We start from the raw sequence: 26048 nt of genomic DNA on the forward strand, positions 1-26048 counted from the left end.
TCACATACTCCACTTTCATTGAATAATGTCTTTTACTATCCTTTGTTTACAAACAGTTGTTGATGAAAAAGTAAAAAGAAACATTCATTTTAAATCACACATAGCACGTATGCAGTAAAGAAACCGTGCAACTCCTCTCATTAATGTATACTGAACCAAAACACTGAGACGCTCATTGAACTGCCACAATTCTTAAAGAGACAGTACCATTTTAGCCCTTGTTATACAAATGAATATAACCTCCAAGAAAACACTTGTAAAATTGTACACATTTTTAAAAAGCTAAAATTTGATTATAATAATGACATACAAATTGAAATAAAATATACACTTTCACATACCACAGCTATACTACAGCTGTCCCTTACATATTATAGAGGAGCTCTGATTGCAACCAGTCACATTTCTCAGGACATTTATATGCTCAGTTATATTGCTTGTCCTGCACCTGATCAGTCTAAATTAAGTCAACTATTTTTGAAGGTTTATTTGTTCTTATAGAGACAGGTCCAGTATACGGGAAACTCTTATTATTTGAATTCTGAACATTCATATTTTGTTTTGGAGAGCTTTATTTTGAACAGAAGTTATAATGTGCATTTTGTTTAAAAATATTTCTAAAAAAATTATTGCCACAGTTATTTAATTGTTGTTATATTGAATCAAGAATAAGCAAGCAATTGTGAACCTCATATCATACATCAAACAAAATTGTTGTTCTACCCCTACCCTTGAGACAGAAATATAAAAAAAATGTAAATAAAGCTTTGAAGAAAGATTGATTGTTGGTTTTGTGATGTTTGCTACCAAACCTCAGAATGAAATTGCTGTGTGTAATTTTGTTGAGCAAAGGGATGAATTCAATAAAGATAATGATTAATATTCACTTATTATTTAAGATTATTATTACTTCTATTTTTATTATTGTTGTTTTTTTTATAGTTATTTTTATGATAAAAGCCTAACAACAATAACAATAATAATAATTCAGCAAACAGGGAGTAGAAATTCATAGTTATGATTTAAATATGAAGGTTTTGCAAGTGCAGAAATAAATGACACATCCACACATGTAATTATAAATGCCTTTTGTGATATTTGTTGTTCAATTTTAATTGTACTTTGCATTAATCATATTATTTATTCAGTGTAATAGTTTTTATCTTTAATCATAAAATATGATACAATAATAATCCTAATTCCTCCAGGTCACTTCACCTTGAATAAGCTCTTGAATAAGCTCAGTGAGTCACACTGTGAAGTGCAGGCTTTACCTTAGTGTGTTTGCAACTCTGAGGAATCTCAAAATGGAAAGAGTGGATTAATGTTGCCATAGAAACTGAGAAATTATAGGGGCAATCTTCCATCTAAAAAAAGTATAATCATTAAATTGGAGAAAACTGCCAATTGAGTTTTTAAACATAGTTTATTTAGCTGTTGCTTCTTAGGTTCTTTAAAAGGATAGTTCACCCAAAAATGAAAATTCTGTCATATGTGAGAACACTTGGCAATAAAGCTCATTCTGATTCTTATAAAAACTGTTTTATTCTACATGAAGAGGGTCCCCTCTTGGGGGTTGCCATGTTATGATCACATGACCAGTTGAATACTACTTGCTTAATCTCACTAAGCGCACTGTATTGGACGCCTTCACTCATAGATTAAAATAATCATGGTTGACTATGAATAGTGAATTTCTACAATGGCATCTTAAACTGAAAACAACTGTGTTTAATTGGTGCCGCGTCCATGCCCCTAAGTGTCAGCAAGTCAAAGATCAACATAAGCAAAAAATTACTGAGAGCACCTTTAAGAGAGTTTGTGCTTTCTCACCATGATGACAGCTTCAGGGTAGATGGACTCTGTGACCACATCTCGGTTGTGTGTGATGTATTCCACCATTTCATTAAGGCCGGCTCGCTTCACCTCTTTGAACTTGAGATCACTTAGTGGGTCAGTCACAAAGTCGAAAAGCACGCAGCACTGCCGCAGCTTCTGCACAAACAATTCTTCTCTGTCCATGGACGGGGCATCTGGAATGGGTGATACAAACAACACACAAAACAGTATGAGTGACAGCTGTCAGGTAAGAGATGGGCAGCAGGAAATTTAATCAAATCATCCTGTACACCTCCCAATGAAGCTTTCAAGGACCCTCTCTTACAGTGCTGTTTCGCACCCAGGCCTGTTTAAACAGATTTCCTATTTGGCAGGCTCTCCGGAGCAACAGATTCTCATTTACACCTTCCTCTCACCTTGACCGTGAACCTCATGTCTCCCTTTGCATTGTGAACTGTGTGCCCTGCAGGGGCCTGAGAAAAATAGCACTGCTTTGACAAGACTGCTGCAATTATGTTTGGGATCAGATGACAAGAACTGAGAAATAGAGTGGTGGTGGTGTAGTGGACTAAAGCACTGGAACTGGTAAGCGGAAGGTTGTTGGTTCAATCCCCACAGCCACCACCATTGTGTCCTTGAGCAAGGCACTTAACTCCAGGTTGCTCCAGGGGGATTGTCCCTGTAATAAGGGCACTGCAAGTCGCTTTGGATAAAAGCGTCTGCCAAATGCATAAATGTAAATGTAAATATATTAAATATTTACAATATATTCAATATCTTTGCTGGCTTTATATAATTAGGCAACAGTAAATACCATAATGATTTTAAAGGTTCTCTCAGTAATTTTTTCCTCATTAAAAATTTTTTAGTCCTAATGAAAGAAGTCAATTTGAAATTTAAGTATAAAATTATGAGCACTCACCTGAGATGAATTTTATTCTACATTAAGAGGGACTCCTCATGGGAGCTGCCATGTTATGATCACATGACCAGTTGAATAACACTTGCTTAATCTCAGTAACCACCCAGTTATTGGCCACTTTAACTGAAATTAAATGAATCATGAATGACTATGAATAGTGAATTTCTACAATGGCTTCGGTAACTGAAAATGATTGGGTTTGAATGATGTTGCATCCATGCCTGATGGTGCCAGTGTAAAGGCCAAAACATACTCTATGCAAGTACGTGAACGCAGATATGAGTGTTGACTTAAAGGTACTTGGTCAGCAATATTTTCTTTAAACTGTGGCTCTGCCATGAAGGTAGTTGAGTTGAAAGAGACAATTCTCTAGTAACACACTTTGTAAAATCTCTGAATTCAAATGCACAACCCACAAATAATAGCAACAATATGTATGAGGGCTGACACATTCTCTCATTCTCATGGAAATGTGGAAAAACCGCCATAAACGGACGTGACAGTCAGGCACTTATAGGCTACATGATGAGGGAAACCATTAAAAATGCTTTGAAACCAGCAGACTTTGACTTCTGGATATCTGTATAATGTCCATTATTGCTGCATGATTGATTAAGACTGAAATCACTGTATGGCCTTGCGCAAAAAATTACTATAATACAGAATTAAAAAGGGAATTTTGTTCCTTTTGGTTAAAACTTTTTATTTTTCCATGATGTGATTGACATTTCCCTGGAATTACCCAAAATATGCATGGTATGAATTTGTAATGTTCTATCATGTATAGTACATACATGTCAAATGTAAGATCTGTTGTTTTGAACAGCAAAAATAGAAGTGCAAAAATGTTTTAGCAGTACAAAATAACTTTTTTCATATCAATCATCATGTTGTCATATTTAGTTATTTTTTGTATCATTTCATCTTCTACTTATTTTTTTTTTATTGTGTCTCTCTTTAAATGCTCAATGAAAATGATTTATTGTTAGAACAGTAAAAAAGCTTTTGTACCTCTTTGTACATTTTTAAGCATAATTCCAAGTAAAACAGTGATAAAATCGGTATCGGTCAAAAACTGTCTAAATTCTGGGGCATAATCATTACATATGAATGAAATAATGCATGTAAATTAAAATGATTAAATGCTCTTTCTGGTATGCATTTAGTGTGACAATGTATGGAAAACATGCTCTCATTACTTTAAAATAGATTTTTACTGTTTTAGATCAAACACAAAAAAGCAGAACCTTTTTTTTCCCCCCTGTATCGCCGACCCCCCACTATGTGCAACTAGTATGTTCACTTTTAGAGCAGGGAAGAAAAAAAAAATGTAGTCGGCAACATTTTTATTATGCAACTTGACATTAGGCCAACTCATTGATTTTGGTTGCATAAACTCCTACAAGTGATCCTAATATTTTCATCTGTTAAAGAGCTGGGATTTGTCATTTTAAAAATCACACAGAAGAGGCATTAGTTGTGATGGTGGCATTGATTAAAGAAACACTGTCCAGTGAGAGTAACAAGGGGAGGAAGGGGGATTGATCCACTTTTGAACAGCGCTGGGGACGGAATGAAAACGTTGAACTAAAATCTGGGGCACAGTTGACCTTCAATAAATCTATGTTAAAAGACATCCACAGAGAGCTGTACTGCACCAGCTCTATCTGAATATTATAACTTCCTGTTTCACAACGGCACTAGTCTCAATCTAACAATCACTGAAATGAAAACGTAATTTCAGCAGGCAGTAGCGACCTCAAAGAGCCACTTGTAAAATGTTTTCATTACTGATGCACTGAAATGAAAATTCTTGGCCGAAACCGAAAATTCTGGATACAATGGGCCGAAAACCCCCACATTTTTGAATCTGTGAGAGTGTGAAATACTCTGCGGACAGGGTGTTAGCCTTGAAAAGAAGCCATATCTTTAACCCTGCTGACACAAGTGAGTTTTTAATCCACAATGCTGGAAAAAGCTGGCGGAGGATAGCAGGATTTCCAGACTATCTGCATGCCATGAACCTTAGAATCCTGTACCAGGCCTGCAGTCTGAAGGGGTTTGGGAAATGACTCTGAGAGATACACTATATTGCCAAAAGTATTCACTCACCCATCCAAATAATTGAATTCAGGTGTTCCAATCACTTCCATGGCCACAGGTGTATAAAATGAAGCACCTAGGCATGCAGACTGCTTCTACAAACATTTGTGAAAGAATGGGCTGCTCTCAGGAGCTCAGTGAATTCCAGCGTGGTACTGTGATAGGATGCCACCTGTGCAACAAGTCCAGTCGTGAAATTTCCTCGCTACTAAATATTCCACAGTCAACTGTCAGTGGTATTATAACAAAGTGGAAGCGATTGGGAATGACAGCAACTCATCCACGAAGTGGTAGGCCACGTAAAATGTCAGCGGATGCTGAGGCGCATAGTGCGCAGAGGTCGCCAACTTTCTGCAGAGTCAATCGCTACAGACCTCCAAAGTTCATGTGGCCTTCAGATTAGCTCAAGAACAGTGCGTAGAGAGCTTCATGGAATGGGTTTCCATGGCCGAGCAGCTGCATCCAAGCCAAACATCACCAAGTGCAATGCAGAGTGTCGGATGCAGTGGTGTAAAGCACGCCGCCACTGGACTCTAGAGCAGTGGAGACGCGTTCTCTGGAGTGACGAATCACGCTTCTCCATCTGGCAATCTGATGGACGAGTCTGGGTTTGGCGGTTGCCAGGAGAACGGTACTTGTCTGACTGCATTGCGCCAACTGTGAAGTTTGGTGGAGGGGGGATTATGGTGTGGGGTTGTTTTTCAGGAGCTGGGCTTGGCCCCTTAGTTCCAGTGAAAGGAACTCTGAATGCTTCAGCATACCAAGAGATTTTGGACAATTCCATGCTCCCAACTTTGTGGGAACAGTTTGGGGATGGCCCCTTCCTGTTCCAACATGACTGCGCACCAGTGCACAAAGCAAGGTCCATAAAGACATGGATGAGCGAGTTTGGTGTGGAAGAACTTGACTGACCTGCACAGAGTCCTGACCTCAACCCGATAGAGCACCTTTGGGATGAATTAGAGCGAAGACTGCGAGCCAGGCCTTCTCGTCCAACATCAGTGTCTGACCTCACAAATGCGCTTCTGGAAGAATGGTCAAAAATTCCCATAAACACACTCCTAAACCTTGTGGAAAGCCTTCCCAGAAGAGTTGAAGCTGTTATAGCTGCAAAGGGTGGGCCGACGTCATATTAAACCCTATGGATTAAGAATGGGATGTCACTTAAGTTCATATGCGTCTAAAGGCAGATGAGCGAATACTTTTGGCAATATAGTGTATTATGCAAGACCACAAGAGAAGCACTGAGAGTGGTGAGTGGAGGACAACAGTAATGGAGGAAGAGGACGGCCTGCTGCCAGCAGCTTTTCTGCTGATAAATGTGCAGGAGTGCTTTTCATATCAATCTAATATCAAATATGTATTAGTATACACAGATAAATGTGTGAGAAACTAAATAATCTGAGTCAGAAGACATTCACAAATCATAATGCACTGTTCAGGAAATTTAAGGCCGATATTGACCAATATTGTTCAAAAAGACCTTTTAACTCACTTTTACATAAGTATTTTACATATAACATTGTAATTTTGGTAACTAGAGTTCAGCATCTCCAACACCCCAGAGATCCACTATATGGCAAAAGTATGTGGGAACCCAACACCATATGTGCTTGAGCATTTCATTTCAAAATCATTGGCATTAACAGGGGGTTGTTTCTCGATAATAGTTTCCACTATTTTTAGTATAAGGCTTTTCACTAGATGTTGGAACAAGGCTGTGGGGATTTTCTCCCATTCAGACACAAAAGCGTCAGTGAGTTTAGGCACTGATGTTGGGTAATGTGCATTGTATGCTGTAGCATTAAGATTTTTCTTGACTGGAATTATGAGGGCTAGGTTCATATAAAAAATTGTTTTCAAACAGGTTCCCTGAACACTCCCCATGCCTGCCATTGGTCAGGTTGACGGATAGTCCCATTCCAAACTCACACCATTGGTTGAGCCTACATGTTGCTCTACAGGTTGGTCAGGATGCTTCAACAAACAGAGCAATATTTTGTTAAATAACACTAGGGTTGTCTAGGGCTCTATGATTTCCGCAACGTGGAAAACACGGATGGAATCGAGGAATTCAGTCATAAAAAGTAAATTAACTATAAAATGCAGAATGTCACAGAATTTTACATATTTGGGATAAAATTAATGTACAAATGCAAAAAGAATAAAATTTAAATCGTGATGTAGCTTAATGCGATGATTAAACCACAAAAGACTATGATTAAATTAAATATACAGTTTGCATGTGCTGCATGCTTTCAAATTATTGTGTGAAGTCGGCCGCTCATACAGTAATAACACTGCACTGGTCCCTTTCAAGGCTAAATTGTCTCTGATCATTAGCATCACATGCGCTCTGTGTGTATCAGATGACAGAATGCAGAGCACTCATTGACCTTGAAGCACACAGCACATGCAGACTATATATTTACAGTATATTATTAAAGAGCACCTATTAGAGTTTTTCAAATATTACCTTTCATGTAGTGTGTTATATAGCTGTTTGTGAATGTAAAAAAGTCTGCAAAGTTTCAAAAATCTAAGTGCACGACAAATGGAGTTATTGACTCCCAAAAGAAAGAACCGATTCTGAACACCTGAAACGAGTCGTTAGTAATTCCAGACTTACTTCCTGTACTAACCTATGTAATTTGGTAACAAAAAAACCCACGTCTGGTCTTCATTGGCTGCTCGCGAACAGCTTTGACCCACCCTCAAACACTACACTAAGCGGTAGACCAATCACAACAGACTGGGACATCTGACCAATCAGAGCAGAGTAGGCTCTCTGAAAGGAGGAGTTTAGAATGAATCCTTTAGAACGGATCATTGAACGAGTCGTTTTTGACACTGGGAAAAAAAAAGGTAATGCTGCAATTTAAATTATGAGCAAACTGAAGTGTTTTTTGACCTTGGATGCATGTAAATCTATTGTATGTGACCTTTAAAACAAAATTAGGCACATTTAAAAACCATAATAGGTGCTCTTTAAAAATCACAGCCTTTCACAGTCTAATAAGCACATTAAACCATATAGTGAACTGCTTATCTTGATGTAAGAAGCTACCATCAAAAACAAACAGTAACTGAAAGGGATTCCCTCCAAATTAAAAGCTTCAGCCAAAAAAAAAAAAAAAACTCAATTTAACTAGATGCGTGAAATTGCAACGGTTTTCTGTATGAATTGGTCATAAAATGTGATATCTTCAAAATCACAAGTATAGACAAAGCACAATGTGTTTGAGCTAACAACACACAAACAATTATAATCTTTCATGTCTTAATCACATTAAAAATGAACAGTGCTGTGAGAAAAAGTGAACCCTAGGATTTAATAACTGGTCAATCCTCCTCTGGCAGCAATAACCTCAACCAAGCATTTCTGGTAGCTGCGGATTAGACCTGCACAATGTTCATGAATTTTGGACCATTCTTCCTTACAGAACTGCTTCAGCTCAGCCATATTCTTAGGATGTCTGGTGTGAACGGCTCTCTTGAGGTCATTCCACATCATCTCTATTGGGTTAAGGTCTGGGCTCTGACGTGGCCACTCGAAAAGGTGGATTTTCTTTTTTTTTAAGCCATTCTGTAGTGGAATCACTTCAATGAATAGGGTCATTGTCGTGCTGCATCACCCAACTTCTACTGAGCTTCAGCTGGCACACAGCCACCTAGACATTATCCTGTAGGATATCTTGATAAACTTGGGAATTAATTTTTCCCTCAATAATGGCAAGCGGTCCAGGCCCTGAAGCAAAAAAGCAGCCCCAAATCATGATGCTCCCTCCACCGTAGGGATGATGTTTTCATGTTGGTATGCGATGCCCTTTTTATGCAGTACATAGTGCTGCATGTTCTTCCCAAACAATTCAACCTTAGATTCATCAATCCACAAAACATTTTCCCCGTAACGTTGTGGAGTGTCAAGGTGGTCTTTGGCAAACTTCAGGCGCACAGCAATGTTTTTGTTGGAACAGGGTTGCTGCAGGGTTTTTAAAATCAAATTTAAGACTTTTTAAGACCTTTTTCCAAGACCTGAACAAATAAAATGAATACTGTATCCCCATACCAAAACAAACCCACAAAAATCACAATCTAAAAAAAGTTTAAAATACTCACATGATTTCCACAAATATATCACATTAAAATTGGTTTATGTACCATTATATAAATACAGTTTGGAGGTCGACCAATATTGGATTTTGCTGATATGATGATGTGTTGAAAGAAAGGCAATTAATCTGCCAATAGACCTTTTTCACACTCCGGGATTTGGAACACGGAAGTAAAAGTTTGCAGGGTAAACTTTGACAGCAGTAAATGGGAGGCCCATATGGCTTAATGATTGCGGACTGTTCTGCCCCCGCGTGCTTGGAGAAAATACAACAGTGCCATGTTTTCACTCTGAAGGATGCAGCGCATGCATTTATTTAATTAAATCGTATTCTTTTGAAGTTTGATAATCACATTAGTTCATATCCCGATTCCGGTCTTTCTGCCCCCAAATTTAAGACCTCTTTAAATGATAATTAAGACTTTTGTTGAATCATTTAAGACTTTTTATGACCTTAAATTTTGGAAAACTGAATTTAAGACATTTTAAGACTTTTTAAGGATCCACTGGAACCCTGTGGAAAGCAGCAACTTCCTTCGGGTGTCCTGCCATGGACACCATGGCTGTTTAATGTTTTCCGTATAGTAGACTCATGAACAGAGTTGTTAACCAGTTCCAATGATTCCTTCAATTCTTTAGCTGTCACTCTAGGGTTCTGTTTTACTTCATTGAGCATTCTGCGGAGTGCCCTTTGAGTCATCTTGGCTGTTTGCAATTTTACCTTTTTTTTGCTGTGGTATCGAAATTGGTATCGAGTATTGTGAAGTTTACTGATATTGGTACCTACTACTTTTGTTTCCTTTATGTGATTTTTTGGAGCTGCAAAGGTCTGATCACCATTCACTTGCATCGCAAGGACCAACCGAGCTGAAATATTCTTCTAAAAATCTTTGTGTTCTGCAGAAGAAAGTGAGTCATACACATATGGGATGGAATGAGGGTGAGAAAATGATGAGAGAATTTTCATTTTTGGGCAAACTATCCCTTTAATAAGCTGGATAAGAGACACTATTTTCAAATCTAAAGAAAATGACACACTTCAGCTTTAAGATGAACATTGTCCAATAGCTATTGTTGGCTGATCGATTGGTGCATCCCCAATAAATGATCAATGACTACTTCAACAGTGAGTGAGTACTTCGTTGCTGGAAAAAAGCGAACAGCTAGTATGTAAAAATAACTGTGACAGAGCCCTGCCTCAGCACACACAAAGCAGTCAATTAGCAGCACACAGTCAAATGTCTCACCAAAGGCCTATTTGATTATTTCAAAACTGGTATGTGATGGCAGGCCTGAAGCTGCAGAACCCGCAGGGAGCCATTTATCTCTCTCGGTCTCTCATATACACATACACATAGAAATGGCACAGAACATACAACTCTGGCTTTGTGTCATTTATTCTACAATGATTATTGCTTAATGAGCTTTGAGTTTTCCTTGAGTCCTGCAGATGGAGAGCAGAGCTGAGCACTGGAGGGAATGTGGTGAATGTGGAATTGACTTCCTGTCTGTTGCTAGGCCTCTGCAAAGGAACTTATACTGCCAAATGCTAGGTCTATAAATCACAGTAGTCCCTTTCCTTTAATATTATTTATACGTTCTTGTTTTTTATTTATTGTAATGTGTGTTACACAATCCCATATACTGTGCAGTGTTAAAGGGATAGTTCACCCAAAATGAAAATTCTTTCATCATTTACTCACCCTCATGTTGTTCCATCCCATGACTTTCTTCTGTGGAAGGAGCTGTTAGGCAGAATGTTATATTTCACTTTCATTGCATCTTTCTTCATAGAATGAAAGTGAATGAATGGTGAACATTCTGCATAACATCTCCTTTTGTGTTCCATAGAAGAAAGTTACACCGTTTGGAACAATACGGCAGAGAGCAAACCATGACAGAATTTTCTTTTATGAGTGAACTATCCCTCTGTGGGGCACAGGGAACAAAGGGAAGGATTCATCCATCCAGCTAACAAAGGGTAACTGAGAAAGAGTAAGAGAAATAGTTACTTTAAAATCCAGTAACAGTCACTCTGACAAGGACAAAAAGCATAGTTTATATTTACATTTACATTTATGCATTTGGCAGATGCTTTTATCCAAAGCGACTTACAGTGTCCTTATTACTGGGACAATTCCCCCGGAGCAACTTGGAGTTAAGTGCCTTGCTCAAGGACACAATGGTGGTGGCTGTGGGGATTGAACCAGCAATTACCAGTTATGTGCTTTAGCCCACTACGCCACCACCACTCTTATATGAAAAGATTCTGGATTAATTACATTTAATGCAAGTCGGCTGATGACTGATGATTAGGTATGAGAATTGTAAGAAATTTAACGATTCCAGTTCTGATTCCTTTTAACGATTATTTCAGAACGTGAGAAATAATTTTTGGGAAATAAGAAATGCAATTCTTACTGCATTAACTGCCCTCAGCGGTCTGTTGCCAAATGATGAGATCATTTTAGATTTCTACAGAGCAGATATAACAAAATCAGAAATACATTTGTGTGTTTCGCGATGTAGATTCAATACAGCCGGCTCACAAGAGTCTTTCATTAAAAAAATCAGAATACACTGGACGCGCTGTGTTTCCTACTGTAAATTCAGCTGAAATGCTCTGCTGAAAACACTGTCAGAGTATTATAGAAATATGTTTGGTCCGCATCGATGGAAAATTGCACGTGCAAGAAAGTCATGAAAATTAAGCAGTTACGGTATTTTTAAAAACAATGGAACTGGTTTTGAACAAGAATTCCAGTTCTCTGAATTATATATGTGAATGGTCTGATAACAGTCTCTTTTTAAAACCATGGTATACTGTGAAACCGTGACACCATTACATCCCTACCAAGAAATAAAGTGGGCGTCTCCTCTGTCACTTTGTGTCATTAACACTGCTTGTATGAACCCGCAATGACCAAAAGCATTTGTTTTATAATAATTAATTTATAATTATAATTTTATAATTATAATTATAATTTAATTATAATAATTATAATAATTAATAATAATTATAATAATAGTAATTTGCAATTACATCGTTAAATTAACGTGAAACCGGAGCGCTCTGCATTTTCTTTGAAATCTCAAAATCCTTGCTTATATTTTCACGGACGTTTGGTGGGAACCTCTGCAGACGGTGCATGCATTAACAAGCTAGATGACTTACAATCTACTAAATTAGCCAAAACAAACAACAGTGTACTTAAAGTCTCCAACAACTACACACAAGAAATATTCAATGTTTCCAGAGGCATCTTCATAACTATATTATAATGTGACTTCTGTGAAATGGCCCACAATAAACACCAACCGTTTTTGAAGACCACATGCAGTAACCTCAGGGCACTCAGTTAGATGACAAGATAGAAAAGAGGAAAAGTGTAGTTTTTAGGGCGAATAGTTTAAAACAATTATTGGTCACATAGTTGTGTGTTGTGTCTGTTGGCCCTGACAAATCAAAAGACCTGCAGTTAATACCGACATCTGACCTCCTGACTTGCATAACCCAGACTATCTATGTCCTCTCACATGCTCTCCTTAAGGGCCTATGGCAACCACTACACAGGGTAGGTGGAAAAGTTGGCGATAGGGATGTGGATGGGGGGTGAAAAAGAAAGTCTCAGCTAACTAATGTTATAATTATGTTTCTATGAACTCTAAAGATTGTGGAGAGAGAGCACGCTATGCAGCGCATCCGTTTGAATACGCATGACTGGTCACCACATTAAGAAGCTTCAAAACAACTTTTATTGTTTGAATTTGGTGATAACGTTTACATGGTTTACAAGCAGAAAATAAAAATATAATTAAAACACAAAACAATCAAAAACCTTTTTTTGGTCTAAAATAAAATTTCTACGTAAACAGCCCATTGCGACTTCAGACTCAACATGAAAACCCCAGTAAATTCATTAAATATCTTACCTTTTAGGATTTAAGAAAACTGTGAGGTTATCCTAACTTTAAGATGTTATTTACAACGATATTTAAGAATTGTTTTATTTTTTTTGAGAATTTTAATGCTTAAGTTTTATCTTAAGAACAATCTTAAGAAAAATGGTAGAAGAAAATGGTAAGAAGAAAATGGTAGTTACGAAGAAATTTATTTCGTGAATCTGGCCCCAGGAGCTGAGGGCATCGCGAAAGTGCCTAACATTATCATATCCAAACAAGTACAGGCACACAGTGCATCGTACTACGTAGCTCACCATATTGCAAAGGCCAAGAAACCCCACACAATAGCAGAAAAGCTTTTCTTACCTGTAGACATGGACATGGTCAGAGAGGTGCTACATCAATCTGCGGCAGATAAGCTGAAGACCATTTCACTGTCAAATGACACCATAAGAAGGCGCATTGAAGAAATGTCTGTTGACATCAAAACAACAGACCACAGCTCACATACAGACAAGCGCTTACAATACCATGGACATTGCTAACCATGCAATTTCACTTGTTTATATGAGACATGTTTGGGAAGGGGCCATGCAGGAGCTATTTCTCTGAAGTGGAGATCTCCCCATCACTAAAACGGCAGAGGAAATTTTCAGCACTGTGTATTTGTACTTTGGTTCGGTGGGCCTGAGCTGAGGAAAGTGTGTGGGAATCACAACTGATGGCGCTGCCTCTATGACTGGAAAACACCCAGGGGTGGTGAAGAGAATTCTTGAAAGGGCACCAAACGCGACCTGGAACCACTGCTTTTTGCATCGAGAGGCATTAGCAGCAAAGGACATGGTGCTAGTGCTTTATGAAACATTGAAAGTTGTCGTCAAAGTGGTGAACTACATTAAACGAAGTGCCAAGAACGCTCAGTGTTTTAAAAATCTGTGCAAAGACCTGGGCTCTGAACATGTACATGTTTTGTACAACTTCAAGTTCACTGGCTCTCGAGGGAAAAGGTGTTGTCATGCTTTTACGAACCTAAAAACAGAAATCGCTGCCTTCCTATCGGTGAATAACTCGCCATACACTGAGCTATTTAACAATGAAATCTGGCTCACATGAGTTGCTTATCTTTCTGATGTGTTCAACACATTAAACATGTCTATGCAAAGGAGGGGAAACAATATTTTTAAACAGTCTGACAAAGCCACTGCTTTCAAAAAGAATATCACATTGTGGGCAAATCATGTTTGCAATGACAGGCTTGACATGTTTCCCAACGCTTGTCATGAAGCACAACAGCTGGATACCCCGGGCAGAAATGCCCTGAAGAGAACTGTCACGGAAGAGAAATCTCACTAAACTGCGGTTTAATGACTACTTCCCACAGAAACACGAGATGATCACTGGATACGCGATCCCTTCAAAATGAACATGGGAAGCATCACGTTGCCAAGCAACGAAGAGAATCAGCTGGTGGAGCTGTCATGGGATCAGACGTTGAAAAAGAAATTCAATGAGGTAAGCCTCCCCCATTTTTGGTGCAGTGATGTGATGGCTGTGTACCCTTCCCTTGCCACTCATGCAAGTGCCTTCTCTGCTTTGGTCTAGCTCAAGTCAAAGCAGAAGAACAGGCTGGGCATTGAGCACAATCTTAAGAGTAGCTCTGTCTACCAGAGGGGGGGAGAAGGCTGGGGTTGGGGTGGTGCCAGGAACAATCGCACTAGGATTCGGACCGCAGCAAACATGCCCAGTGTGAAAACCACCTTAGATACATATGTAATAGAGCTGCATGATTCAAGAATCATGATTTTTTTTGCTTAGAACAAAGATCACGATTCTCTCACGATTCTGAAGAAAAAACTGCTTATTTCAGTGATTTACAAAACCTGGACATAAGGGTACTATACAAAGTAACATGTAATTTACTAGAGGTTCTGACAAAATGTTCTCTACTTCAATCTATGCAAAAATGCAATAAAGTTGTAAATCAAATATATACATAAATATATAAATAGTTTATTCAGCATCTCGTACAGGAGTGCTGTGCTTTGTAGATGCCAAATAAAGTTTAAAAGATCAACATTTAAAAACGTGTCTTGTAGTGAATTTCGAATTAAAATTTGACCGCCTTACAAATGCATGCCACGGGAATGTTAATATACATTGCAGAATCGTTGTCATTTAGAAATGAGATCACATGGGTGTCTGAATCGAGATCTTATAACGATTAATCATGCAGCTTTAATATGTAAATGCAGTTATGATTCTGAACATCAGTCTACTGTTAAAATTAGCATGCAGGTTTGATTCTCTCTATTCTGTTCATTCTATTCATCAGGATCAGTTTATTGTCACTTGAGTAATGTGCTCAGTTCGAATGCAGGGTAACAGTATTTGTTTATGTTCATGATAGTAGTGTGTGTATCTGTGTGTTTGTGTTAACTATCTGTGAGCATGTCTGTTAATGTCTGATAAGTGAAAAGAGCTAATGTTTGGTACTTGGAGAGATACGGTTGAATTTTATGTGTGTTATGCCATTATGATTCTATTCATCAGTCTACTGTTAAGGATTAGCATGCAGGTAAGATGTTCAGTCTATTTTTTAGCATCAGTTTATTGTTGCTGGAGAAATGTGCTCAGTTTGAATGCAGGATAAATATTTGTTTGTTTTAATAACAGTTCATGATAGTATTGTCTTTGTGTTAACTGCTTTTGAGCAATAAATTTGCTTGGTTCAAATTCTTAAAAATTTGGGTCGCAGCCTACTGACCATGGGAAAGTGTGAGTCCCAAAGTCAGACCAGTTGAGAACCACTGCATAAAGGGGCATACGAGTTAGTGATCATCACATAGAGTATGTCATAGATAAACATATCCCAGTTTAACCCTTTTAGGTACAAACACAGAATTTCAAATCGATTATGGTTTGATTGTGCAGGCTGGGGCCAAACCTGAAGTGGTTTGTCCTAGTGACCACTGCATATTCAGTTTCTCTAAAAATTTCACAAAATAGAAAGATTCTACAGACTAAAAACACTAACACAAAAATGAGGTGAGAAAAGAACAGGTGGCTTCTCATAGTGAACAAATATCTTGAAAGTATTAACAGTCCATAGGGGTGGGCGATCTGATCAAAATCTTATATCACCATACAAGTAATTTTATATCACGATAACGATATGTATTACGATATAGGAATTTTTTCTGGAAAATCAATAAAAATCAGTTAACATAGTAAATAACCATATTGTAATGCCTATTTTTGGAAAATCTTAGTGAAATAAATACTTCTTAAATGAAAACTACTTATATAATTTACTCCTTATTTAGAACTTGACAAACATTCAAAGTTAAAAAATAATATAAACACTCCTTGCCAACTTAATTTCACATTATGCCACATTTCGGTCTGGTATGTTGTTGACCAATATTATTGTGAACTTTTCTCTAAAAACTCAAGATCTCTTCAAAGCAAAGTTACAAAGAAAATAACAATTTTAGTAAAAATTCTTACAGAAAATACATTTCAAAAATATTTATAAACGCTTGCTAAAAAAATGACAGAATTAATGCAGAGCACATCTTTTGGTTTTCATAATATTCTTTAGCGTGCTTCATTTTGAGGTGATAAAAAAGATTGTTTGTATTACCACAAGTGATTATCATCGAGCGACACAGTTTGCGGATTACATTTTTCTAATTTGTGTCAGCTTTTGTGAACCTACACCACAGTAGCACCTGTTTTAACAAGTTCCACTTCATTTTCTTGACTTTTCAATTGATATATCAGCAATAATTCATCAAATGATGGAGAAGTACAGATGTGTGGAGTAGTCAAGCGCACCTCGGCATGTTAAAGATATGATCCAGGTATCTGGATCACAGTGTCCCAGTGGAGTGTGTCAGATCATGGTGGACTGTTGGGTCCTCCGCTATACGGCGCTCAGAATCCGCCCGCAAAATTAGAATGGCAAAGAATCAGCAACGACTTTACGGGAGTGTTTGCGGCGTTGCCTGATCTGCATAATTCCTTTAGTGAATCTGGCGCTAAACAAGAGCGAGCAAATTTTACCAGCCACAACTCATTCCCTGCTCAAGCCTGGTTTCAGTCTCATGTGAAGGGTGCCCACTGATAGATACGCATGCGCTGCGCACATGGATATTACATATCACGATGTACATGTTATAGCAAAATCTCTACCGGTTAACAATTTATATCGTCATATTGCCCAGCCCTAACAGTCCAGTACAGTTTCATGTGCAAGCCCTGTGACCTGTATGTCCAAGCCAAACATACAGGTTGGAGTTAACTCTCTGTAGTCAGGACAGTTCAAGACAAAGAGAGATAAAGCTTCCATTTCACCTATGATATTGTTTCGGTGCAAACATATATAGCATATAGCCTTCTGTCTTTAAACATGTCCTCAGTATTCATGTGTAGGTATTACCCTAACCTCCTTGGTGGAAAATCACCACAAGATGAAGTGGTTGACAATCCCCTACAGCAGCACAGCATAAAAAAACAGGCAGTCATAAGACCTAGAATTATCCTCCACAGGCATATCAACCAGCCCAAATCAGGACATCTTTATCTCAATGTTCTTTTAGTCACGCAGCTCACACTAGACTAGAGCCAGAGCGACATCAGTGTTTTTTTGAGGATGGGTAAAAAAAACAGATAAACAAGATAAATATACATATTTATCCTTTATATAAATGTTAGGAATAGCACACCATTTCTATGGAAGCCACAGAGTGGCAATTAAAAAAGAATTAATAAATAAATGATCGATCTATTAATTTGAAAATAAAAACGTGGATAAACCAATTTATAAATGGACAAATAAATAGACACATTTAAATGTGTTTATTTAATTCACAATTAAAAATTAAATCATATTTAACAATTAAATGGTGCATTAACATTTTTTGTATTTAAATCATGTTTAAAATGCAATTAAATGTAACAATAAAATAGCACATCAATAAGTAATTTTTAAAATGCAACTTTTAATTTGCATTTAAAAAAAGCATTTGGCAATTGCTTTTCTTTATTCGTTTGCCGGTTGCTTTTCTTCATCTATTTGCCAATGGCTTTTTTTTTTTACTTTGGCTTTTCTTTATCCATTTGACAGTCAAGTTTAAAAATGCCATTGAACATTTGACACGTGGGAGCAACCAATTAACTTGACTCAGTTTTAAGACACACCCTCTCTCCCACGTCCCACTCAAAGATGTAAGACGGTCTGTCATTGGACGGCTATTGATAGAGATTTACGTGGTCTATGAAGCCTGCCCAAAGGAAACGGATGCGAGGCGTATCAGAAGTTTATGGTCACTTGTCTCCGCTTCAGTGAAATGCCAAGCGTGACCCTCCCCAAACGTGCACAGTGGTACGTGTCCAGGAAGGGAGCCGGTAACCGCGATGTTGTCAACAGGACCGATCAGTGCCACTGACTGAAAGCACGTGGCCGCCATGCTCGTGCTCCACTGGCTTGAGGTACCGAGCAGGTGGAGAAAGATGCCAGACCTCCGGCTGCAGCAGCTGCTAGATCCTACATAAACCGAACGCTTCTCTTTGCGGCCAGACCTGGGTGACAATTAGGTCTAACAGCTGTTTCTTGTTGCAGTAATCGAGGAAGAGCGATAAGAGGAGCCCACGCCAGAGCCCATGGGGAGAGAGAGAGTGATGAAAAGCAGTGTGCTGCATTAATGTGTTTGAAAAAAGCTACCTATGAGTCACTATTGCGTGTGAATAAAGAGCTGAACTTACTTGAACCTCACTTCCTCCTTCCCAAACTGACCAATCACATTACACAATGCAATAAAGCTATCGACTGAACACAACAACTCCAACATCAACACCATTGCTGTTTATTTATGTACTATTTAGTTACAAGTTTTTTTCATGATCCAAAGCATTGTTGCAGGCAAGAAAGCGTTTCTTCTTCTTCTTGCGATGTTTATTGGCGGTTTGCAATCCAGCTTTTGGTGCATTACCGCCACCTATTGAGCTGGAGTGTGGAGCGTTACAAGAAAGTCTTTAAGAGGAGTCAAACGTCAGCTGAAGATTATGAAATTGGCTAAATTTAATCAAAAATAAGTTACACACCTTATGTAGATTAAACTGAAAGGTTGATTACCCTCTGGAGTTTACTTATAAACAAACAAGTTGTGTTTAATTTTTTCTTGAGATCTAACAAACATGTGGAATGCATTTCCGCCCCAATAATGGAATGAAATGTATATCATGATAAATATCGATATCAAATGATATCAAATTATATGAATTTCATTTTTTTATTTTTTTATGTACAGTAATTTTAAATCAGATGATTGCAACACACTCCAAAAAAAGTTGAGAGGGGCAATTTAAGACTAATAACAATTTGACGAGTTAAAATAACAAGGCAATGTGAAATAGGAGATGTTAAGCAGGTGAGGCAATCGTGTCATAGTATATAAGGAGCCTCCAAAAACAGCCCAGTCCTTCAAGAGCAAGTATCATTCAAGACTTGTCAATTTGCCAACAGATGCTTCAGCAAAAAATCCAGCACTTTGAGAACAATGTTCCCCAAAGACAAATTGGAAGGATTTGGGGCATTTCACCCTCTACAGTGCACAAATAAACTCAGCAAATAAAGAAACGTCCTCTCACTTTCAACTGCTTTTATTTTCAGCAAACTTAACAGCTGTAAATATTTGTATGAACATAAAAAGATTCAACAACGAAGACATAAACTGAACAAGTTTCACAGACATGTGACAAACAGAAATGGAATAATGTGTCCCTGAACAAAGGGGGGGTTCAAATCAAAAGTAACAGTCAGTATCTGGTGTGGCCACCAGCTGCATTAAGTACTGCAGTGCATCTCCTCCTCATGGACTGCAACAGATTTGCCAGTTCTTGCTGTGAGATGTTACCCCACTCTTCCACCAAGGCACTTGCAGGTACCCGGACATTTCTGGGGGGGAATGGCCCTAGCCCTCACCCTCCGATCCAACAGGTCCCAGACATGCTCAATGGGATTGAGATCCGGGCTCTTCGTTGGCTATGGCAGAACAGTGACATTCCTGTTTTGCAGGAAATCATGCACAGAACAAGCAGTATGGCTGGTGGCATTGTCATGCTGGAGGGTCATGTCAGGATGAGCCTGCAGGAAGGGTACCACATGAGAGAGGAGGATGTCTTCCCTGTAACGCACAGCATTGAGATTGCCTGCAATGACAACAAGCTCAGTCCGATGATGTTGTGACACACCGCCCCAGACCATGTCGGACCCTCCATCTCCAAATCGATCCTGCTCCAGAGTACAGGCCTCGGTGTAACGCTCATTCCTTCGACGATAAACGCGAGTCCGACCATCACCCCTGCTGAGACAAAACCATGACTCATCAGTGAAGAGCACTTTTTGCCAGTCCTGTCTGGTTCAGCGAAGGTGGGTTTGTGCCCATAGGCGGTGTTGTTGCCGGTGATGTCTGGTAGTGACCTGCCTTACAACAGGCCTACAAGCCCTCAGTCCAGCCTCTCTCAGCCTATTGCGGACAGTTTGAGCACTGATGGAAGGATTGTGCATTCCTGGTGTAACTCGGGCAGTTGTTGTTGCCATCCTGTACCTGTCCCGCAGGTGTGATATTCAGATGTACTGATCCTGTGCTGGTGTTTTTACACATGGTCTGCCACTGCGAGGATGATCAGCTGTCCTTCCTGTCTCCCTGTAGTGTTGTCTTAGGCGTCTCACAGAACGGACATTGCAATTTATTGCAAAAGATTCAAGGAATCTGGTTAAATCTTGGTGCGTAAAGGGGAAGACGAAAACCACTTCTGAATGCACGTGATCTCTGATCCCTCAGACATCACTTTCTTTAAAAACATTATTCATCTGTAATAGATATCATGAACATGGGCTTGGGATAACTTTAGTAAACCTTTGTTAGTCAACACCATTCGCCGCTGCATCCACAGATGCAAGTTAAGACTTTACTATGCAAAGCAGAAGCCCTACATCAACACTGTCCAGAAGCGCTGCCGACTTCTCTGGGCTCGGTCTCATCTTTGATGGAAAGTAGAACAGTGGAACAATGTTTTTTAGTCCAATGAATCCACATTTCAAATAGTTTTTTGAAAAACACAGCCATCATGTTCTCCAGGTCAAAGAGGATAAGAACCATCCAAGCTGTTATCAGCATCAGGTCCAAAAGCCAGTGTCTGTATGTGCCAGGGGTGTGTCAGTGCCCATGGCATGGGTAACTTGCACATCTGTGAGGGCACAATTAATGCAGACACATATGTACCAATTTTGGAACAGCATATACTGCCATCCAACACATCTTTTCCAGGGATGTCCCAGCATTTTCAGCAGGATAACTTCAAACTACATACTGGCAGAATAAGCAGAGAGTGCGGGTGCCTGCCTGCAGTCCTGACCATCTCCATTTGAGAATGTGTGGTGCATTATGAAGCGCACAATATGGTAACGAAGACCCCATACAATTGTGCAATTGAAGACCTGCATAATGGATGAATGGGCGAAAATTCCACTTTTTAAGCTTAACAAATTTCAGTGCCTAAATGCTTAAGTGTTATTAGAAGAAATGGTGATTTTTCACAGTGGTAAACACTCTACTGTCCCAACTTTTTTGGAGTGTGTCGCAATCATCTGATTTGAAATCACGTACATAAAAAAACAACAATGAAATTCACGAGGTAAAACATCATATAATGTTTAATTGTAGTGCTTTCAATATAACAAAGGGTGAATAAAATTGACAAAGCACTCCTTTTTGTTTTTATTAGCATTTTTCAAACTGTCCCAACTTTTTCAGAATTGGGTTGTATCTTATTTCATGTAAAACAATAAATGTGTCGGCAGGTGAGACAAGATATATGAATTGCAAAAGCAACAGTTTCCTAAAGCTAAACCCTTTTGTTGTCATCCCAGGTTTAGTCAGTGAGGGTTTAACTGTTCAGTTCATTTTCCTCAAGAAGAAAGTGATGCTTCAGTCGATGAAATTATAGTCTACATCTTGTATGCCTCGAACATCGACAGTCTTTCTAATTGCATGGACACTTGTATGGTATGCTCTGGTATGCTCGGACCGTGTTGCAGGCAACCACCACCTATGTTCTCCACAAAACTGTGAAAATTTAGGAAAGCATTCATTTGAAAACCAGTTCAAAGATGCATTCACTAAACTTCCAGTATGTAAAATAGAGAACAGACCTCACAGAGAATTGATTTACTTTTGCAAATGGCTATAATACACCGATCAGCTACAACATTAAAACCACCTGCATAATATCGTGTAGGTCCCCCTCATGCTGCCAAAATCTCTGAAGGTGTCCTGTGGTATCTGGCACCAAGACTTTAGCAGCAGATTATTTAAGTCCTGTAAGTTGTGAGCTGGGGCTTCCATGGATTGGACTTGTTGGTCCAGCACATCCTATAGATGTTCAATCGGATTGAGATCTGGGGAATTTGGAGGCCAAGTCAACAACTTTGCTATGTTCCTCAAACCATTCCTGAACAATTTTTGCAGTGTGGCAGGGCGCATTATCCTGCTGAAAGTGGCCACTGCCATCAGGGACTACCATTGCCATGAAGGGGTGTACGTGGTCTGCAACAATCTTTAGGCAGGTGGTACATGTCAAAGTAGCATCCACATGAATGCCAGGACCCAAGGTTTCCCAGCAGAACATTGCCAAGAGCATCATACTGCCTCCGCCGGCCTGCCTCCTTCCCACACGCACCCGGCCGTCCACATGATCTAAAAGAAAAAGTGATTCATCAGACCAGGCCACCTTCTTCCACTGCTCAATGGTCCAGTTCTGATGCTCACGTGCCCATTGTAGGCACTTTCATTGGTGGACAGGGGCACTCAGACTGGTCTGTTTCTACGCAGCCCCATACGCAGCAAGCTGCAATGCACTGTGTGTTCCGACACCTTTTTATCATGACCAGCATTAAGTTTTTCAGCAATTTGTGCTACAGTAGCTCTTCTGTGGGATCAGACCAGACAGGCGCCCATGACCCTATCGCCGGTTCACCGGTTGTCCTTCCTTTGACCAATTTTGGTAGGTACTAACCACTGCATATCGGGAACACCCCACAAGACCTGCCATTTTGGAGATGCTCTGACCCAGTCGTCTAGCCATCACAATTTAGCCTTTGTCAAAGTCGCTCAGATCCTTACGCTTGCCCATTTTTCCTGCTTCCAATACAAGAAATGCATGAAATTCAAGAACTGACTGTTCACTTGCTGCCTACTATATATCCCACCGCTTGACAGGTGCCATTATAACATGATAATTATTATTCACTTCACCTGTCAGTAGTTTTAATGTTTTGGGTGATCAGTGTATGGACATAAATTATGAATGCATGTATGCTGTTGTCTACATTTTATCTCTACATCAGTGGATCGATACAGATATTTCTAATTATTAGGTCTACATTCATAATGATTATTACTTTTTCCTATATGCATGTTCATTTAAAACACAAACACATTGGTATTACTACAAGGACTTTCTGTTCCGATCGACCTAGCAATATTTTATATACCCTAAGCCAGTGTTTCCCAACCTTTTTTCTGCCACGGCACACTTTTTACGACTAAAAAATTCTATGGCACACCACTATCCCACATAGGCCGACCATCGACAATATTTTTCCTTTTCAAGAACTTGTCCATGTTTTCTGTCCATCTTAGTAGCATGTTTACTTGTAATGTTTGAAATTCGGCTATGCAAAAACAAAAACAAAAAAACAAGTCACATAAGTAGGCTACATTGTGTGAGGTCACAGGTGGCAAGAGCGCTAAATGGGTAATGAAAAAACAACAAATTTGCTTCTTTTCTAATTTGTAGATTTGTTCTTGCAATGTCACAACAAATGACAGGGATGCAAACTCATGAGGGGCAAAAAAGGGAAGAATCACTGGTCCACGAACATTTTTTCTGGGGATATTTATTTTAAAGAATAAGCTAAAAGCACCAATTCCATCTATTTTAGTGATTCAAGTTTATTCAAGTTTACAATTGTGCAGAATTAGCTGCAGAATATAGAGTATTTTGGTGAGGCTTGCTTCTGTTTCACAAATTTGATCAATTTTATTAATTGATTAGTTCAGTGACGCCTTCTGGAAATGTCACTAGGTGGCGACAAATGAGCGTCTTATGTGCTATGAGTGAGTCAGTGAATCATTTTGAGTCTTTCATGACTGAAATCTACCATTAAAAGTATTAAAAAGCATTAAAAGAACAAAGCAGATCTATAGTCTTCCTTCAGTTTGAGCATTATTTTCATCCAAAAAGACAACAATAATAGTCTAATAATAGTGAGTTTCAATAACGTCCTTACCTTCTCCTTTATTAAAACCTGCATGGCTACAAATCTACTGACTTCAGTATAAGAATTATAAACACAAAGCAGATCTACGGTATAATTTTCCTACAGTAGCCTATTTAAACTGCTAAGCATGACTTATCAGAAAAGACCACAATAATAGACAAATAATAATAATAATTCTGAGTTTCAATAATGTTCTTTCCTCATTGTAAAGCGCATTTAACTTGAGTTGAGTCGAGGCGTCAACGCTCCGTTCAACACCAGTGTCAAGCACGGCATTGGCCTCCACATGACAAGAGTTGTAGAAAGCTTCACAGAGGGGCGATTTTACGAGTTTACCACATAAAAAAGCGGGAGGTGTGCACAATAAACTTTGAAAACATGTATTTGGAAGAGAGAAAAAAGCTTGGAGTTGCTTTGATAGCAGAAAGTAATGGGGCTTTTCCACTGCACGGTACAGCTTGACTTGACTCGGCTCTGCTCGCTTTTTGGGGGTTTCCACTGTATATAGTACCTGGTACTTTTTTTAGTACCACCTCGGTCGAGGTTCCAAGCGAGCCGAGCCAATACTAATTGTGACATCAAAACCCTACAGATCACTGATTGGTCAGAGAGAATCGTCACTACCAGCGTCACTGGATTTGCGACACGGGACATCAACCCGCTAGTTTTAAAGTTAGCAACAGCGATAGCAGTATCATTTGTTCACGCGACTTTCGAATTGTAAAAAGAAATGGTTGTGCGCAAAACCACACCATGGTCAATAAATGAGGTGCAGTCGTTCCTCTCGTTAACAACGAACGAAAGACGTGAAACGAAAAACTCTTTCAGGAAGAGTCTCAGCTGTTGGCCGCACACGGCTACCACCGGACCTACCAATAGTGTAGGGAAAAGTTAAAAAAACTTAAGTGACTACAGAACCATCAAGGACCACAACAGCCGGAGTAGTTCAAACAGAAGTGAAAGTGGTTCGACCAAATGGTTCGCTATCTATGGCAATAGACTGGTGAGCAATGGGAGGGAGAGTGCCCTGGACTCGGCCACGGCACTGTTGGAGTCCACGATGGAGGATGGTACATTTTGTTATGTTAACTCTATATTCTGCTTGAAAGCTTCACTTTATTTAGTTGACCAGTTACTGGAAAGCTTGCTTCAAAAACAACCTGGCCAATTTAACTGTTACACTTGTGTAAAATCACCATGCAACATCTGCTTTATGCAGCACAATGAGCTAGTAGCTAACAGCTAGCGGTCGTGTTATTGTTTATGGTCAGTTATGTTTGTGTCGCGTTTAAGATAGAGTCAAGGCATGGCAGTAGAGGTGGTGCAACTATGACAATCAGCCTATAATCCCACCCACATTGAGACGGCACTAAACTGCAGTGGAAAAGCAAGCTCAGAAAAGTAAAGCAAGCAGAGTCGAGTCGAACCGTAACGTGCAGTGGAAAAGTGCCATATTAAAAGGACTCGTTTATAGGTCTAAGTGTTTTCTTGGTGAATTTAAATTAGTTCAATAACTGGGGTCTCTGATATTCGTAAACGATAAGGTCAAATTTAATTAAAAGAAATGATGAGACATTCAATGTCTCTTCACAAATTTGGACAGTTTTTATTTTTTTTTTTTTTTGGGGATTTTTCCCCTTTTTCTCCCAATTTGGAATGCCCAATTCCCAATGCGCTCCAAGTCCTCGTGGTCGCATAGTGATTCGCCTCAGTCTGGGTGGCGGAGGACGAATCCCAGTTGCCTCCACGTCTGAGACAATCAACCCACGCATCTTATCACGTGGCTTGTTGAGCGCGTTGCCACAGAGACATAGCGCGTG

At 39.2% G+C, this 26048-nt stretch overlaps 1 protein-coding gene across 2 annotated transcripts in view; it reads right to left on the reverse strand.

Annotated features, from left to right (window-relative positions):
• LOC127412293 (serine/threonine-protein phosphatase 2A 56 kDa regulatory subunit delta isoform-like) overlaps positions 1-26048 on the reverse strand; it is a 75195-nt gene that overhangs the window by 19725 nt on the left and 29422 nt on the right. For both annotated transcript variants that reach the window (XM_051648534.1, XM_051648533.1), the window contains exon 4: positions 1834-2033. In XM_051648534.1, the coding sequence (XP_051504494.1) occupies positions 1834-2033 (200 nt within the window). The remainder of the gene's footprint in view (positions 1-1833; positions 2034-26048) is intronic.

The sequence above is a fragment of the Myxocyprinus asiaticus genome, chromosome 21, assembly GCF_019703515.2.
Source record: "Myxocyprinus asiaticus isolate MX2 ecotype Aquarium Trade chromosome 21, UBuf_Myxa_2, whole genome shotgun sequence".
Classification (NCBI taxonomy): Eukaryota; Metazoa; Chordata; class Actinopteri; order Cypriniformes; family Catostomidae; genus Myxocyprinus; species Myxocyprinus asiaticus.